General features: G+C 33.4%; 1 protein-coding gene across 3 annotated transcripts in view; it reads left to right on the top strand.

Annotated features, from left to right (window-relative positions):
• Pip4p2 (phosphatidylinositol-4,5-bisphosphate 4-phosphatase 2) overlaps nt 1–18,568 on the top strand; it is a 56,421-nt gene extending 37,853 nt beyond the window's left edge. Inside the window, exons 5-7 of one of the 3 annotated variants that reach the window (XM_020169915.2) lie at nt 6,029–6,081; nt 12,379–12,469; nt 13,491–18,568. In XM_020169915.2, coding sequence (XP_020025504.2) covers nt 6,029–6,081; nt 12,379–12,469; nt 13,491–13,634 — 288 coding nt within the window. In that variant the 3' untranslated portion in view covers nt 13,635–18,568. Of the gene's footprint in view, nt 1–6,028; nt 6,082–6,753; nt 7,519–12,378; nt 12,470–13,490 lie in introns of those variants that run through there. The other 2 variants (XM_074068815.1, XM_074068814.1) reach the window with 2 other exon arrangements.

Below are 18,568 nucleotides of genomic sequence, written 5' to 3'. Positions count from 1 at the left end.
TCCAATTTACTATCTTAATTTGGATTGCCAGGATTTTTTTCTAATCTATTAGGAAAAGATAAATCTCTTCCCTTGCATTTTATTGATTAATCAGTGATTATACACTTTGTGAGATACTCAACAAATTTCTTTTTAAAATCACTTTATATTGACACTCTGTAGATACCAATAAATATAAAGAGGATTGAACTAAATATATCATGCTATAAAATACTATAAAGCTAAATATATAATTAAACATTTATTATCCTTTTCTTATATGTGAACAAATTATATTTTGAAAATGATACCATTCAAGCATCTTCAAAATAGATTTCTTTTCACCTTACTCAGGGATATCCTTCCACCATGACCTTGCATTCTTCTCTGTTCTGTTTTGCATTCCAGATCTTTATGATGGATTATCTTTGTAGCCACACTATAAATGAGCTGATTTAATTTATTCACAATATATATTGAGCTTGTACCAGATACTGGAATAGGTGCCAAGGAATCAGTTGTGAACAGGAAGCATAGTCTCTTTTTGTGGAGTTTTCTAATCAAATAGGAGGAGAAAGACAATTAAAATAAGAGCCATATGAAATATATTTAGAATAGAGGAGAGTAGTACAGAATGTTCTTAGTTCACCTAAACTAGAGGAAGTGACATTTCTCTGGGAGTGATGTTAAACCAGAGAAGGGCTTTAGTTTTAGGCTTAGGTGAGCATAGATGGATGCTGTGTGTACTGTGGATTGCACAGGACAAGACTGCAGAGGCACAAGGCTAGGTGTTTGGCTTTTATTATTCAGAATGTAATACTGATGGTCAGGAATAATGTAGAGAATTTGAGAAACAGAAAAGTGATGATGCTACTAGTTAGATGGAAGAGTGAGGAAAAAAGGAAAATCAAAGATAACTGTTGCAGAGGCTTATATTCAAATTTTTAGAATCATCTGGTAGTGAAGTTCAAAGAATGATCCAATTCGAGAGCTTAAATAGATATGTATATGACATAGTTTTTTATAACTTTTAAAAATAATTTATACATTTAGATATCCCCTCCAGAAGAAAATTCTAAAGTAATATGCAAGCCAGAGACTAACTTCTAAAACTAGCTCTTTCTTACTTAATATTTATGGAAGGCAAGTGAATCATCTTATCATCGTACCTGATTACCATAGGAATTATGATTAAAAACTTTAATTCTTTAGCAAGAAAGGATGTTTTAGATTGAAATGCAATATTTAAAGGTGATTTCAAGGTTCCTGGGGAGCACAGTGTCTACATAAATGGTGAGAATTACTTCTGAGAACTTCAGATTATCAGGAGAATCTCAATGGGGCTGGGAGCTCAGCAGTGACTTCTCTTGCATTCCATTACTGAGGGCTCAGTGGTAGGACGCCTGCCTAGTGAGCATAAGGACACAGAGGGGTTAAGCCCCAGCCCCACAGGAGGGGGAGAAGCAGCTCAGTGTTATGTAGTTCACTGAGTACAAAGCTCTTAATTCTGATTTATAGTTTTATCCTTCTCATTATGCTGATCATGAGTAATCATTTTTAGATAAATTTTTATTATGATATATTCATTATACAGGGAGGTATTCAAAGTCACAATTCCAATTAGACATATATTGTACATTATTTACCTCACCCCCATCGTCTCTCCCCTTCAACTTCCTCCCCACCCCACTTAAAGCAATTGCCAGAGATTTCTTTATTCTGTTTCATGTAAATATGTGAAGTTCACCTACCATATATTGTCACCTTAATCTCCTTCCTTCACCCCACCGCCTTCAACTACTACCTCCCCCCACCACATTGTACTTATTTTACAGTCCTGGTTTTCATTATTAATATTTAAGTTGATGTTCAAAGGGGTGTCTCACTGTATGCCCACTGTGGGTGTGCTTTACTTTGGTCCGTTCAACCCCTTCCATTACTCTCTCTTACTGCTTTACCACTCACTAATTGTGAATAGTCTTAATGTCTTTTGTAGTATGTTCTTTGTCCTTCAAACTTTTTATTAAAATAATTCCTCTACTTATTTCCTACTTTATTTCAGCTTTTACTACAAATTTTGGGCTTACAAAGCCCAAAAGCAATTGAGACAAGTTTCAAAGATACTTTCATTTCAATAGGATTGAAAATAAAGTATGAAAAAAAAATCAAGAAAATAAAAAATAGGACAAAAACCCTACTGAAATCACACTTGAATACAAGTATGCATAATATTTAGTCCTTCATAGTTGGACTGAACTGAGTTTTCTAGAGTCAACAAAAGGATGAAAACATGATTTCTTACAACATGAAACTATTTTAACAAAAGGACCATATAGAAAAGCTGCTTCTGGAATGCTAAGATCCAAGAGAGAACTCCCCCATACATTAAAATAACAATATGATGAGCTGTGTTCTCAGTGGTATCCTTTTGTATATGTTCTTTTTATCTATCTATCTATCTATCTATCTATCTATCTATGTATTTATCTATCATCTATCTATCTATTGATCTATCTATCTAGCTATCATCTATCCATCTATCTATCATCTATTATCATCTTTTTTCTAGAGGAATGGTATTAAGGTTTGAACTCAGGGCATCATGTTTGCTAGGCAGGCACTCTACCACTTGAACCACGCCCAACAGCCCTTTTTGCTTTAGTTATTTTTTGGACAGGGTCTGTATTATGCATGGGTCTTGGCCCAGACCTCGATCCTCCTATCTACACCTACTGTGTAGCTAGGATTACAGAACCACATCACCATCCCCAGTTTGTTGAGACAGGACCTCATAATATTTTGCTTGTGCTGACCTTGAACAGTGATCCTCCCAGTCTCTGCCTCCCGAGTACTGGGATTACATGCATGTGCCACCTTACCCAGCACTTGTTTTTTAATATTTCATGATTACAATGCTAAAGTTAAAGATGCTAGGAATTTACAGTATTCATATATTTTTCCAAGGCCTGGCTGGAACCATGAATATAGTTTAGAAAAGCTAGATTTGTGTTTTACAAAGTGTACTGAATGCATACTCATATAATAGGATAATCATAGATATCATATAAGCAGTGTTCCATAATCATTGGAAAATGTAGGATAAAACAATTAAACAGAACTTTTCATAGGAGTATTTTTTAGCATGCATCACTGTTGTAGTGTTCATCACTGTTAAGATTCAAGAGAGAGTTTTTATGTTGCATATCCAAACATTTTTTTATCCACCAAACTATTTTGAGTAGATCATACAGCCAGAGTAATATTTTGAGGTGCATTGTTTAAAAAAGTCTCCCAGAAGAGCAAAGTAAATTTACAGCCATCAGCTAGTCTACCATGAATGTAAAGAAGTTTCTTAATGCACTGCATAGCAGAGGGTAACACTGTGTTCCTGTGGAGAGAGGTGTACTCTTGCTGATCAAGGGCATATCCAGAAGCTTTGTCTCATTCTCTGATAGAAACCAGAACAATTCACAAAATGTACTGAATCAGAAAAAAATGGTTCAAATTTTTCTTTGAAGTGGGTCAAGTTAGTACCTTCAAGCAAGGTGAGATTTTTAAAACTTGACCAGAAGGAAATATGGGTTGGTGCCATAGCAAAGAGAAACAGTAGTTTTAATGTAAACACACTCAAAGTAAGCATTAGTGTTAGTCATTGTCTATTATGTATGTATATATGTATTCCAGTAGGATACTATTAAATTACTGATTTTAGGCAGTTTGGCTCTTTTTGGGTATTGAACTCAGGGTCTTGCACTTGCTAAGCAAGCACATTAAACAATGTGTCTTTTTTAGGATCCTTCTAAGATCAGTTAAAAGATATATCTTGGAGACACTATGTCTGTCTGTTAAATAGAATATGTTAGAAGTAGATAAAATACTGGAAGAATTCTACTAAAAATGACTAGGTTTTATAGAAGTCACTTTTAATCCTTTTGACAGAAATAAGATTTTTTTTCCCTATTGGAACTACAAGGTTTGGCAATAAAATTATTTAGAGTATAGACAGTAGCATATCACAACTTCTTTTCAAAAGCACAGGTATCTTCATTCATTTGAATAGATTAAGACAAAATCATTTCTAATAACAGAATATCTTTCTGCTCTTAGTTTGTTGCTTTTAAGGACGTATTTGGAGATTACAACAAAATCACATGTGTCAGGCTGCTGGCTGTATAATTTACTAGTTTCATAGTAAAGTTTCAGCTGTTTGTCAGTTATAATTGAATTCACCATGCTTAACCTGCATAAAAACGAATGCTATAAAGTGACAGTGTTGAGCTAATTTACCTCTTTTGACTGGTTACATAAAGTTCTAAAATTCCTATGCCAAAGTATTAGCCTTCAGAGTTACACATATAAAACCCTTGGTTCAAGCGTTTTATAATTGCTCCCATAAGCCATTTTACTTCCTTTATGAAAAACTGAAATTTCTTATTTATAAATAACATCTGAAATGACATTACAAGTTCAGCAAATCTTGTAACTTTTTTATGGAAACATAACAGAGCACTTTAATATTTTGGTTCTGTTTTTCTACTTAGTGTTCTATTCCAGTGTCTCTAGGAACCCATGTACATCTCTGTTTAGCACATTAATTCTATTTGTTTACTGATAAGAGTAACTTGGAAATCAGCTTATTACACAGTCTAAATAATAAGTTTTTCTGTTGCTTGAAAAACAACATGGCCTTGGTTTGACATTCTTAGATGCTGAAAAATAATCATTTTGAAAAGAGAGTGAATATTCATGAATAAAAATGAAAAAAAAGTTCAGGAAACCCAAATTTGTTTGTTCTGTGCTTATATCTAAATCATGAAAGAAAACATAGGAAGAAAAATGCATCTATCAGATATTTCCAAAAAAAATTGTATTTTATTGGGTGGAAAACATTTAAGTGTGCATAAATTTTTGAAACCTCACTATACCTAAAATTTCAGTCTTCAGAAAAGAAAAATTGGTGACCTAGAATCTTAAACAAAAATTAATTTTGACATAGGAAAAGTTATTCTGATGATAAAACTAAAATAGTTATAGAAATTCCCTTTAGGATTATAAAGTAAATATCCCTTTTACAAGAAAAATAAACAAAATGCAAGATTGGAAATCCACTTTTTTGTTTTGAGGGGGTGTTAGGGATCAAATACAGGACCTTGTGTAAGCTGAGCATGTATTCTACCACTGAACTAGCACCCCCAGTCCTAAGCCCTGCCTTTTTTTCTGGTACTGGAGATTGAACCCAGATCCTGGTGCTTGCTAGGCAAGTGCTCTACCACTTGAGCCACACCTCTAACCCAGAAAGTCATTTTATAAATATATTCTATGCTATAAAGATTTAATTTAAATTTATATTGCACATCCTTTCAAAGACTGTAACCTACAATCTGTAAACCACTTTAAGTATTTGAATAACATCTGTAAACCACTTTAAGCATTTGAATAACATTCCTATGAAGAAGGTAGCACATTTCTATTACCTACATTTACATAGAAGAGAGTTTAAAGGGGACATTGTTCCATAGGAGTGGACTGTTTTTGTTACATCATATAAGCAATGTAGGAATAAGAAGCACTTTCCTGATTTTAGTTCTGCTAATATCTCATTTGTTTAGTTTATATACTTTGTGGTTTCTCATACAAGTAGAATAAGTAGTTGTTCTGAATCTAAATATTCAAGTATTTAAAAGGCTGGTTCTCAAGACTTAAAGCAAAGAAATTTTGAAGGTAAATGAAATACCCTGGAAGTGAACTAAAAATACAAAGGAAAGAGATGAGTGTAAATATAGCATTACACTCCATTTTTGTTGTAAAGCAAATTTTAATTGCGTCAGAACCTTAGAAAAGTCATGGGAACTGTTTCAGAGGAGGATCCCAAACTGTATTTTAAGGGGAAGAGATAAGTATTGGAGGGAAAAATTCATGTAATCATGAGAAGGTGATTGATTGCTTCTACTGGGATCCCAGGCCACATTTAAACTAAAGAAACATTTTATCAGATTGGATAGTTTTCAGTTGTTTTTCTTTTCAATCCCTTTCTTTCTTTATTTTACAGTGGATGGAACTGAGGTTCAACACTCTGGCAAAATGCCCACACTGCAAAAAAATGTAAGTTGTTTACCAATAAGATTGAAAAGTAATGGAGAAAAATTTAAAAAGAGTTTAGAATTCTTGCTTCAGTAAATTTTTATTTTAAGACATACTATGGAATGAATGCATGCTTCATATGTTTATTCTTTTCAAGACTAAAAATAGACATCTTTGAACTAATTAATGTATTTTATTTTGGAATTCAGTTGATTGGGCTTGATTATCATTCTCTAAAGGGAGATTAATTTCTAAGAAACTAAAATTGATAAAACTGTCAGTTATCTGGTGAGGATTTTTAAATATCCTCAGGGTTAAAATCTATTTCAAATAATTTAAAATTTATATTTGTAAAATGGACTATAATCCAGGATAAAATGCAGATTGTTTTAGAGTTCATAGTTAGGCAATTGCTTTTTTCATCCTCTGCCTGATAAGATTGTTACTGTGGCAGAGTTTATGTAATGGTTAAGTTTGTCCAACTTAACCATTCAGTTAAGTTATCTCTATTTCTAAAGTGGTTCACCTAAGGAAAATAACTAAAGGCAATATAAAAGTGGAAATAACAAGATATTCAGATTAAAGACATTTTCTGGCATCATATTGGGGGCCCTCAAGACCATACCAATCTTTTCTTAGGAGGACTCATAGGAATCAGTATAAGGTTGTTCTCACAAATAAAATTTATTACAGCGAAAGAATGCAAAGCAAACTCAGTGAAGGGAAAAGGCAAATGGGGCAAAACCTGAAGGACACCAGGTATGAGCTTCCAAGGATCCTTTCCCAATGGAGTTCTCCAGCAATGGATTGTTACAACACACCGAAAGTCTTGCTTCCTGGGGAAGCTTGCTGGAGACTTGGTGCCCAAGCTTCCCATTGGAGCTGCTCACCTATTGCCAAGCACAAACCAAATTCCAAGCACCCAGAAGGGAAGCAGGTGCTCAGCACAAGCCATTATCCTTTGTTGTGTGGAAAACATTTGGATATGTCTAAATTATTGACAGCTGCCTGTACCTAGATTTTTATTCTTCTGAAAAGAAAAATTGGTGAACTAAAATCCTAAACCCAAATTAATTTTGATGAAAGTAATTTTGATGAAAAACTGCCAAAGTCCTTAAAAGAATTTCCCCTAAAACTACAAAGGAAATATACCTTTCACTTTACCTCTTCAGAAAGGTAAAAAGAAAAACAAACAAGATGGAAGATCAGAAAGCCAGTTTTGCGGGGAGTGCTAGGTATGGAATCCAGGACCTCGTGGATGCTAAGCATAGCACTTACACAAAGTAAGCTACCCTTATCAGTTAGGGAGTGGTGGGAACTTCCCCAAAGCCTAAGTTTCCATATGGCAGCTAAGGGCCAGCCTTGAAAGCAGGGCTTTCTAAGGATAGCAGACTCAGACCTGCTAAGATAACTTTCTTGAATAGCATGTATTTTGATAATGAATTTTTAATTAAAAATTAGTCCTCTCTTATATGTGTAAATTGTAACTTCAGTAAAGTCAATTATAATGAAATATTTTGACAATTCAATTTTTAAAATTGAAAATATAGGATATTTTAATCTGTGTGGCCTTTAGTATGTAATACAATTTATCTATTTTAAGAGTAGAAAAATTCCAAGAATGGTTGCTAGGAGAAAATAATATAAAAGTGTCAGAAATGTAGAGAATATATAATAAAATGTCTCCATTTATCCCTGCTAGATCTAATTCCAACTAAATATAGCACTGTGAGAATAACTTTTTTATAGCATATTTGTAGCTTCAAAAAAATAGATCTTTCCTTCTTTAATTTGTGAAATTAATCATCCAATTTCTTAACCTTATTGGATCCAGTAGAAGTCTGTACATGGAGAATAAAAGTGGGTGACCCCAAATAAGGACACAAAAATAATATATATTTGAATAATACATATTTCTGGGTATTATCTATATTTTCAGAAAATGAACAAAATTAAATTGCAAATATCTCCACCTAGGACATTATTGGGTTAAAAATTATAGAAAATATAAAGCTTCTTGTGAAAGCAAAGACTTCTTGTAATTAGCAGACTGTGTGCTAAGCATAGAGATAATTGTTTTTTGAGCATAAACTTTGCAGCAATCCTGGGATGCGGGGATTATTATCTCATTTCACAGAGGAAGAATTGTTAAGAGGTTAAGGATTTTGCTCAAGGAACTTGTTAATTACTTTAGGACAACACCAATACTTTTGTTGATAATAAAGAAGTATTGAATGTCTAGATCTCTCCTATCACAAGACAGTGTGTTAATAAAGAAGAATCTGTATCAATAACATAGGGAACAACTTGCATAGAAGTTCACATGGAATAAATCAGCTTGAACATCATTCTAAGAGGAAGGTTTGTGGAATTGGAGTCACATGCTAGCCATGGGAGGCCTTGAGACATTCATTACTTATTTGAGGGCAGATAACTGTTATCACATGAACACTCATAACTATCCAGAATTCTTTTCTTTTTAATTGTTTTTCTTTATATAAAAATGGTGGGTCTTGGAATAATATTCTGAGACAGTATTTGATTTCTTTAAATATAAATATCCTAGAATTACTTTTGAGTTACAGGAGTTGCTAAATCATTACTATGAAACTTTTTTTTTCTTTTATTATTCATATGTGTATACAAGGCTTGGGCATTTACTATGAAACTTGAGTATCACATGTTTATCTCACAAACATGCGGTGAATGATTCCTCCCAGAGCTTCAGAGGCAAAGAGGCATTTTCTCACATCATTGTTTCTTACTCATGCAGTAAGTGGAACTATTGCAGCTGGCGGTGGTGTGTTTCTTTACTTCAGCAGCTGAACCTAAGACTAATAGCGACATTGGTTTCACTCATCATAGTTGCCATTGAATACCATTTCTTCTACATCAATCGTGTACTCCTTTATGAATCATCTCATACAATTTTAAACACCAGCAGACTCTTATTTTCAGATGTAATCCTTTTACTTTGTCAGTTAATGTTATAATCATTCATCAATTCAATGAAAAGTCCTGTGTTAGGTATTCAGAACTTGCAACAAAAGACAAAAATCTTGCCATCAAGGAACTTAGTTTTATAGGCAAAGTGGATAGACTAGACAATTCTAAGAACCTTCTAACTGCTTTCTAGAGGTATGGCCAGTGTGCTGTGCTCTGGAGATTGGCAGGAAAGGGATCATGAGGGAAATCTTGCAGGAGTAAATGATGTAAGAACTAAGTCATGAAAGACCAGGTGGAATTATGTGAAAAGGAAGGCAGGGTGGGTCACTGTAGAAGGAGCTACTTGTGCAAAGGTACAGAAGAGTTGGAGTGTAGGTGTGCTGTTAAAGAAATAGAATAACTAGGATTGAAAATGAAGGAATACGGGAGAGGGATTGGGGTCAAGGAAAACCTTGTTTCTGAGAATCTGCGGAGCCATTTACTAAGATAAGGAATGCAGAATCTAGAAGAGATGTGTCTGGCAGAGAATGATAAATCCAGTTTGAACATAGTTGATATAAACAGACTCCTAAATTTGCTAGATTAGCTAAGCTTTCAACCCATCAATCTTCTTTTCAAATCACCAACTTTGGATCAATGTGGCCCTGTCTTCTCCCTTTCTTTATCAGGACAACTGAGCTGAAAATCTTCGTATTATCTACAAGTGTACAGCTTTACACTTTAAAGCCTTGGTCTGTATTCCTTTTTAAACTGTTCTTGCTTAACTCCTTCCACCATTCCCCAAGTCAAGTTGTCTCTAGGTATTTACTGTTTTCCTTAAACTCTCTCCCCACCATCCCCCAAGTCTCCAAATCTCTGCAGATGAGTTGCCTCTGACTCCTCCAAAACTGCGACTGTCTTTGTGCTCCCTCCACTTCACACTCACTACAAATAAACCTGCCTCTGTCTGTGTACACTTCATTTCCTCTTCTGAAGGGAGGCAGGTCTCTTTTTTCCAAGTTTTGTGCCCTCATTTTATCCTGACATTTTAATCCTTCTGGAATATATATAGTGCATGCTGGGCAAGCACTCTATCATTTGAGACATGCCCCCAACCCTGTCATACAGTTTTGCTAGTTTTATAAATTTGGTATTCATTAAAGTTAAAGATATGCCTATGGTACACCACAGCAATTCTATTTTTAGGCATATGTTTGAGAAATTCCTGCATATATACATGAGGAAACATAAGCGTATTCAAAGCAGAATTTTTATAATAGCCAAATATTAACAAATATCTGAATGTCCATCAACAGGGAAAATGAATAAGTTAAGTTATTTCAAGTAATGAAAGATAATTATGAAAATGAATGAGCTAAATATACATACAAATATATACTTGTATGTATATTTTCACATACAAATGTGCAAATATAACAATGTAGAAATCTGATGTAGAATATTGAGCACATAAAAGGGCATAGAAACATGAAGTTCAACACACACACCCATAAAGTTTGTTTTCTCTTTTACAAGAATATATTAGTTGTACAAAGGGTTACACTGTGATGTTTTCATACATGCATGTAATTGTACTTTGATTACCTCTATTAGTCTTCTTATCCACAACTATAAAGTTTTAATATATGCAAAAATATCCTGTATATTGCATTCAGCATCACATATGTATTAAATGTGCAAGAAATTTTGTTATTCACGCAATAGCCTCTTGTTGGTCTTTGCCTCTTCCTGGTGATGAGATTGCACTTGGGTTTTGGAGTAGCAGTAGATTCTTTCTTTTCTGGGAAGACTTCAACTTCTCAGAAGTAGTAACTGTTTGTGTAATGAAAGAGGGGTGGGTTTTCTAAACAGAATTCACACACCAAGATTAATGCACTCAAGTTATTCTCTTGGCTCAAAGAGAATATTCATTTAGAACCTTTGACTTCTTAATACGTAATTCTAATAAACTTGTTGTTTTCTAATGAGTGCTAAATTAGAGACTACCATTGGCAGATACGCAGATAGCAATGAGAAAAACAACCAGCTGTGAGGTATAAAGCAAGAAAAACCACTAAATGGATGCATAGGAATTAAAACCAGAAGTAGCCTCAGGCTAAATATAGCATAAAGGCAATGAATTATGCATCTCTAACAACTCCAGATAGCAATCTGTGAAATACAGTGATTAATGACCACCCCTAAGTCTAGGTGTTTATGTTTGGGTTCACGTATTCAGGAAAATTCATGACGTGTTTGTAGCAGATTTCACCAATTTTTAAAAAGATTTGGGCATTAAGGGCAACATTCATATGCAAAATTAACCTCTTTGGTGTGATATGCTTGTAAATCATGTCTAGTAAGTGATCCAGTTTTGTATTTCACTTATTCAACAAACATTCATTGACAGATTACAATGTGTTGACATTGGCTATTCAAAGTTGATATTTCATTATGTCATTCACTAACAGTGCCTGGCATATGTATGTGTTAATAAATATATGTGTATTTAGGCAGAGCAAAAAGTGCTAATTTGGCTATTTGATCTCTGCTATACTTGTGTCATCTTGAAAATTACCAAAATTAGGAGAGAGATTTGGAATTTCAATTGAGAAATACGGTAGCAGTATATCCTTTTATGAATTTCCTTGAGGTTTTCTGGCAATAGGTATTAAAAGATTTTTTTAAAAAAGCTTAACCCCTTTAACTTTGTAATCCTAATTCTTCAAAAAAAGTTAAGAAAATGTTGAAAAATGAATACAATGCTTTTAAATAATGCCTAGCTGGCATTATTTATAATAATGAAAACACTTTAAGTGTGCAATACTAAAGAATTGGTTAATTATGCTCTAATCATCCATCAGAATTCCAATTTGACAATACTTAATTACATAGGAATATGCTTATGCTATGTATTGGCAAATAAAAAAATGGCAGGAGGAACACCTGTCAGAATGTTGAGTGACTATTTTGTGATGATAGGATTAAAGGCAGTTCTTTTCCTTTTTATTCAAGATTCTGTTTTCCAAATTTTTCTACATTAAACTTAAACTATTATAACTGTAAAATAAACCAAGTGTTACTTGTAAAACTAGCACTGATTTTCTATTCCAGAATAGACTTTTTGGGAATAGACAGTTGGCTTGGAAGTTCATCAGGGACCACAGTGTTTTTTATTCATTTGTTTCTGTGGATATTGGCAATGAACTTTGTTTAAAGTAACAAATTCACCACTCTGAATGTGTTTTTATGCACAGTATGTTATTAAGTTTAAGCATGTAAAATAGAATAGAAAGCACATAAAGTAGAGTTACTAAAGTCATAGGTAAAAACTTGCAAAGATGAAGAATGGAGAATCTTTATGTAAACACTTTGACTGTCATCAATTTGCAGCTCTTCCGTGGGTAGTGCACTTCCACGAAGACGCTGCTGTGCTTATATTACCATTGGAATGATATGTGTTTTCATTGGAGTTGGATTAACTGTGAGTACTACTTTACTCTTAGAATTCTTTCCTCTCAACCTTATCAACTGTAGTCAGTGGCAAGGCCTGAGACAACCATCAGAAGAAGGCTATCTCCCGGGCATGCAGGCCCACGAAGGGCAACTAGAAACCCTATCCATGGACCTGTGTTTTCCCTTAATTCTAAACAATTTTTATGAACATATATACATTGTATACAGCAATGAGTTTGTGTTGGACCTGTTTTTAATGGAGTTTGCCCAGGCAGCTAAAAGGGTGACCCTTCTGAAAGTCCTTAACACTGGGAAATTTACCATTTCCTTAACAACAGCCCATTTGTTTTTATTTAGTGGGACAGAACCAACTTTGCATGACCATGGAATATCTTACATTCAAAACAACATTCATTCAGCAATAGAGGTCTGAAAAATCATTCTTCTCTTTATCTATGTCAGAGAATTATTAACCATATAAAGATGGCTTATTTTTAGAGGAGACTCAACTAGATGGTTGGCATGGGGAGTAAGCCAGAAGAGCAAGGCATTGATCTGCCTTGTTGCCCCTTGCTTCTCACTTTCTGTGTTCCTTAGTTGCTATACCTGATCCCAAATTATTAGCTTATTAGCAATGCCCTCCTGGGACAGAAGAGTAACAAGTTACATAGATTAAGTACCTTTCAGAGGTAGCTTATTTTAGTGCTTTGTTTTTGTCCTTGAGACAGGGCTGGTGTATCAAGGCTGGCCTGGAACTCACTATCCTTCTGCCTCAGCCAGGGATTGTAGGCATGTACCACTGCACCTGGCAGCGTGTTTTTTGGCTTTTGTTTATTTTTTTTACTTCATAAACTTTAAAGTTAATATGAGTAGATGTATTTTCTGTCAGTTATAGTCAACAGATCCATCTACTCATTTTATGGGGACTTTGTGGCTTCAGTTTAGGGATATATTTCATACAAATCATATAAATGTAAACCAAAACAAGTTCTCTAAATAGATATTTTCTTAAACTTTCTAATCTTTTTTTATATTGCTTTTTGTTTTAGGTTGGCACCCAAGATTTTTCAAGGCGATTTCATGCAACCTATGTTTCTTGGGCAATTGCTTACCTCTTGGGTTTGATCTGCCTTATTCGAGCTTGTTACTGGGGAGCCATAAGAGTTAGTTATCCAGAACAAAGTTTTGCATAAGCTTGTTTATGATTCAGTGATGCAGGTGAGAGTGTCTAGCAGTTCTTGAAAAGCTATTCTGGACATAGTTAAATCATCCCAAATGGATTCCATTCTGGTTTATGTATAATAGTTTCAAGGCTTTGGGAGTCTTTCTGAACAAATGCTCATTGTAGTACATTATATGCAAATTGTTTTGCTGCTAGGTTTTCAAACTCAGAATATCAAAACTATGTTTTTATTTTATTTCATTTTCATTGATTAAAGATATTTTTGGATTTGTCACCAAGCATTGCATATAATCTTTTCATTATGTTGAAGTCAGTTATTCATTACTTGATCTGCAACTACTCCCAAGAAGTGTTTATGTTTCTACAATAGCTTCACATTTATACTTATGTTTTAATTAAACAACATCAAAATTGCTTGCTTTAAAAACTAAGCAATATACATTTTGCTTGAACTGCTTACAGTAATTTTAACCTAAGATTATAGAGACCTTATTCAGGAAAAAATATTTGAGTGTACTTTCAAAACTTGACATTCTTGTCAGAGAAACATTTCTAGATATTGTATGCTTGTTTTTTGTTGTTTCTAGAAAGATAAAATATTTTGGTAGTAATTTAAAATACGAGAATGAAAATATTTATTTGTCCACAGTTGGAAATGTTGGGTAAATGTCTTTTCTCAAAGATCACAGGACTTTTTGCCTTTCATTTTTGTCTTTTTATTTCTGGATTCATGGAATTTAATGTTAATCAGTTGTATGTATCCCTTTACAGAGACTAGAGGAAATATTTCACATAAAATGTTTTATAACACTTAACCATTTAATCAAAGATATATTTACTTTGCATTGTTCTTTTTACTAGGTGTGGCACATTTTTCTTAATGGGATAATTTGCACCACTTATGTGAAGGGAGCCTATGACATTTTGCACTAGCTAAAATTTAAAATTAGAGTTACTCTTACCATTCTTCTCAAATATGACTGGTCAGCTAATTACTCAATTTGTTCAAGAAAATGGATCAGAAATGAGCAGCATAGTTTTCTAAGAATTCATTAAGATTTACGGAATCAGCTCTTGCACTGCCCATTTTTTTGAGTTTTGAAAAAAGTAATTGAGAAGTTAAGTTCTAAAGTCTTTCATGTAGTAGAATTAGATAATGAGATTATCTGAGTAAATTAATTGGTGATTTCAGAGATAAGACTAATATTTTAAATTATTTATGTTCCTGATTAATATGAAAATGTACTCACTGGAGAGTTTGGAGTAAAATACATGTAGACTTCATAGAATAAATGATAAATGTATAAATGCAGTAGCTCAGGATTCTATGTACCTTGGAAAGTACACTAATAAAGATTATTGTTCAAAAATTTCTCTCTTCTATTCCATTTTAAAACATTTAAAAACATTTCCCGAATTGCCTTGAGCTCTTGCTCTAAAGTTTCCATGTTTAAGAAAGCATATAATTCTTACATAAGATTTACTTGTTTTTCTGCTATTTTCATGGAAATTCAGATTTTGAATTCATTTCTAATGCACTTTATGTCCAGGAAGAGAAGAATCCAATGTTTTCTTTCCTTGCTGACTTGCTAGTTGCAACAGCAGTGTATATTGAGTTATTAATCTATTTATTTCCCCCTTTGATTTGAAATCCCACATTTAGCTATATGTTACATGATCATATTTCTTGTGGAATATAACTCATGAGAGCAAGAACTTTGGCATCTTGTTGACTGCTTTAATCCCCACTTAGAGCACTTCCTGGTGTGTGTGTTTATTATGCATGAAATGCTGACTATGCACGAATGAATAAATGACGGAGCGCTTAAGTGCTTATATAATTTGGCCCTGTACTTTATATTTAATGGCAAAACATGTAAATATTATAATCTTAGGTTGAGGGAACATTCCAAGTAGACCCTAAAAGCAAAGAACATATAGGAAAGCATTGATATAGTGGGTGGTTAAAACCAAAACAAACATCTCAGAAGCTACTCTATGAAACAAAATCATAAGCAAAGCCAAATGACCAACTGATCAAGATATATTCAAAATAATAGATCAAATCTATATAGTATGAGAAGGGAAGAAAGCATGAAAAAGCATTCTCAAAAGAAGAAATGTAATTGAACATAAACTTTTTTTCCCAGTTTACTAACAAAGACTGTAAGTTAAAACAGAGTATTTTTCAACCACCATATTAACAAAGAATGAAAAAGAGCAACAATATTGCTGTCATTTCAAGGATATGAGAACCCGTCCCCTATACCCTTTCCACATTCTTCAGTCTAATAATTCTAGATAAAAGAATTTATACTAATGGCATTATGAATATGAGAGCAGATTATGTATCTTTAATGTTTATCACAATTCTACTTATAGAAAAGATTAAAATAGGAAACAGTTAAAAAAAACAATAGTATGGGATGGTGAAATAAATTATGGCACATTTATGCTATGAAATAAGCAGTCACCAAAAATATGATGAAGTTTATCACCTATTTAATTGGAGGGAGTTCACAAAATATCATGTGGCAAAATCAAATTAAAAATAAGTATTTATGGTATGACCAATTTTGGGTAAAATATTTTATGAGTATATATTTAAAAGATGAGGAAAATGAAACAAAATGTTAACAGCAGTTATCTCTGGGTAATCAGAGATAAATGGCTTTCTTAAAAATTTTTGAACTAGATTAATAATTTGAAAGTTTTGCTCTTGATAAATAGGTTAGAATAGTCACATCAATATTTGTTATACATTGAGATTTCTGATATTTTAAAATATGTTAAAGTTCAAACAAATGCGGATGATGAAACACTTAAGTCTTAAAGCTAACAAATATATATTTAAGCTTTGTCCTATGAGAATTATCGTACATTTTTAATTATAAAATCCAAATTTATGAGGCTTTATACTCAGGGTTTTTTTTTTTTTTTCTTTTTTCTTATTTTAGTAGAGTATCTCTCAGTGCCCAGTGAACATAGAAAGTGGTAAGGAAAGTGTTATTTGAGAGACTACACCATAGCCCCTAATCAGGAAAGGAGTAATTTGGCCCCTGTGGTGCAGTGGCTCACATCTATAATCCTAGCTACTCAGGAGGCAGAGATCAGGTTCATAGCCAGTCTAGCAAATAGTTTTTGTGAGACCCTATCTAGAAAAAAATGCATCACAAAAAAGGGCTGGTGGAGTGGCTCGAGGTGTAGGACCTGAGTTCAAGCTCCGGTACCGGAAAAAAAATAAACAGTGGTGAAGATTGTTTTAATTCTTTGAAGAGAAAAATAGCCCCATAATCAGGTACTCTTAACAAGTCATTTGTGAATATAAACATGTCATTTTAGAAGAAAATAAAGGACCATAATAATGACATGGGCCATGTATGCTAGCTTCACAAAATGTGCTTTTTAGATACTCATAGGAACCAAGGTAGCGCTCTCTTTCTTTCTCTCAGTACTGGAGACTGAACCCAGAGCCTCGTGCATGCTAGATAAACTCTCTACTTCCCCAACCCTAGGAAGCATGTATTCCCAGAGGACATGGAAGTGCATCTCCCATATTTCTGAAAAGATAGATTCTAAGTAGGATGGGAATCTGCATTTCAAAACAATCACTCCCAGATGATTCTGATATTGCTTCCTGCATCTTACTGTGAAAAACACTATTACACCATGTGGAAAATAAACACACACACACACACACACACACTCTCTTTCTCTCTCTTTCTGGCATTCATATTTTTGGATAACGAAAAATCTGCAGTTGTATTTGCCATTTCTTCTGTTTAGCTTGTTTAGATATTGTTATACATGTGCTCAGATGCTATCATAAACTCCCACAGCCATTTTCATGCTCATGAGCTGCATAAATTGCTATAAAGTAAGTTTTCATTTACTCAGTGTATATTTCTGGTGTGCAAACACACATCTATGTAGCAAGTAATAGCAAGTAATGAAGGGAAAAGCTCTAGTGTTTATTGAGCTCCATTCATATTTTATTTTTAATATCCACCACAGGATTCTAAGGAGATTAAGTCATTAGGTAAAGGCCACTCAGACTGTGACAGAGCCAGCTGGAATTAAGCAGTTTGTCTACTTCCAAAATTTCTCTCTTTTTCCACTACATGAGACTTTCTTGTGCTGCTTTTTGTAAGGAATAACTTTTGGGTTTTGTGCCCCCTGCTGTTCATTGTCTGTAACTGACCTGTTGAAGGAAAGCTAATAGAAATGTTCAAAGTATTCATTTAAAAATAATATTCTCATTTAAAAATCATTTTATGAATTTGATGTTATATCTAACTACATTAATTTTACTGCATTTTAATTTATGTAACAAAATGTTACTGTATTTGTTTTCTTTTTAGGAATTAATAAAATCATAGGATTGAGTAGGAATATTATCTATTAAATATGAGGGAATTGACATGGAATAAACTTTAAGATAACTTCATTTTATTTTTCTTGTAATGCTGATATTTGTTAAAATCACTGTAAAATAGCACAAAATGCTAACAGAAAGATTTGTAAAGACTTAATTTTTTAATTTATCTTCCATGGTCACTTATAAACTTAAATAAATGTATGTGCTTTATAATATTGCAAAATGTGCATGTGTTTGACTTGTGGAGGGATACTACATAAAAATCAGAAAAATAAAGAGCCTGATTTTGCGTGTGTAGGGGGGTACTTTCTCACAGAGTGAAGTATTACATATGGCTAAAAAAAATCTAAGAATGGGGTATAGTTTTTTATCTACCAGGTGATTACACATTCTTTTAGTTTTGTAATAGTCATTCAAGACACCTTACTAACCAGGAAGTGATCACATACATTGCTGTGATGGAATTTTCTGAATATCTCGATGTTCTGTTCATATTTATAAGTACTAATGATTGAGTATAGAACTATGAGAAGTTCCCAGTGTTTCAATAAATTTTTTTGGAAAAA

The sequence above is a fragment of the Castor canadensis genome, chromosome 3 (genome assembly GCF_047511655.1).
Source record: "Castor canadensis chromosome 3, mCasCan1.hap1v2, whole genome shotgun sequence".
Lineage (NCBI taxonomy): Eukaryota > Metazoa > Chordata > Mammalia > Rodentia > Castoridae > Castor > Castor canadensis.
This window is presented reverse-complemented; position numbering and strand designations above follow the sequence as displayed.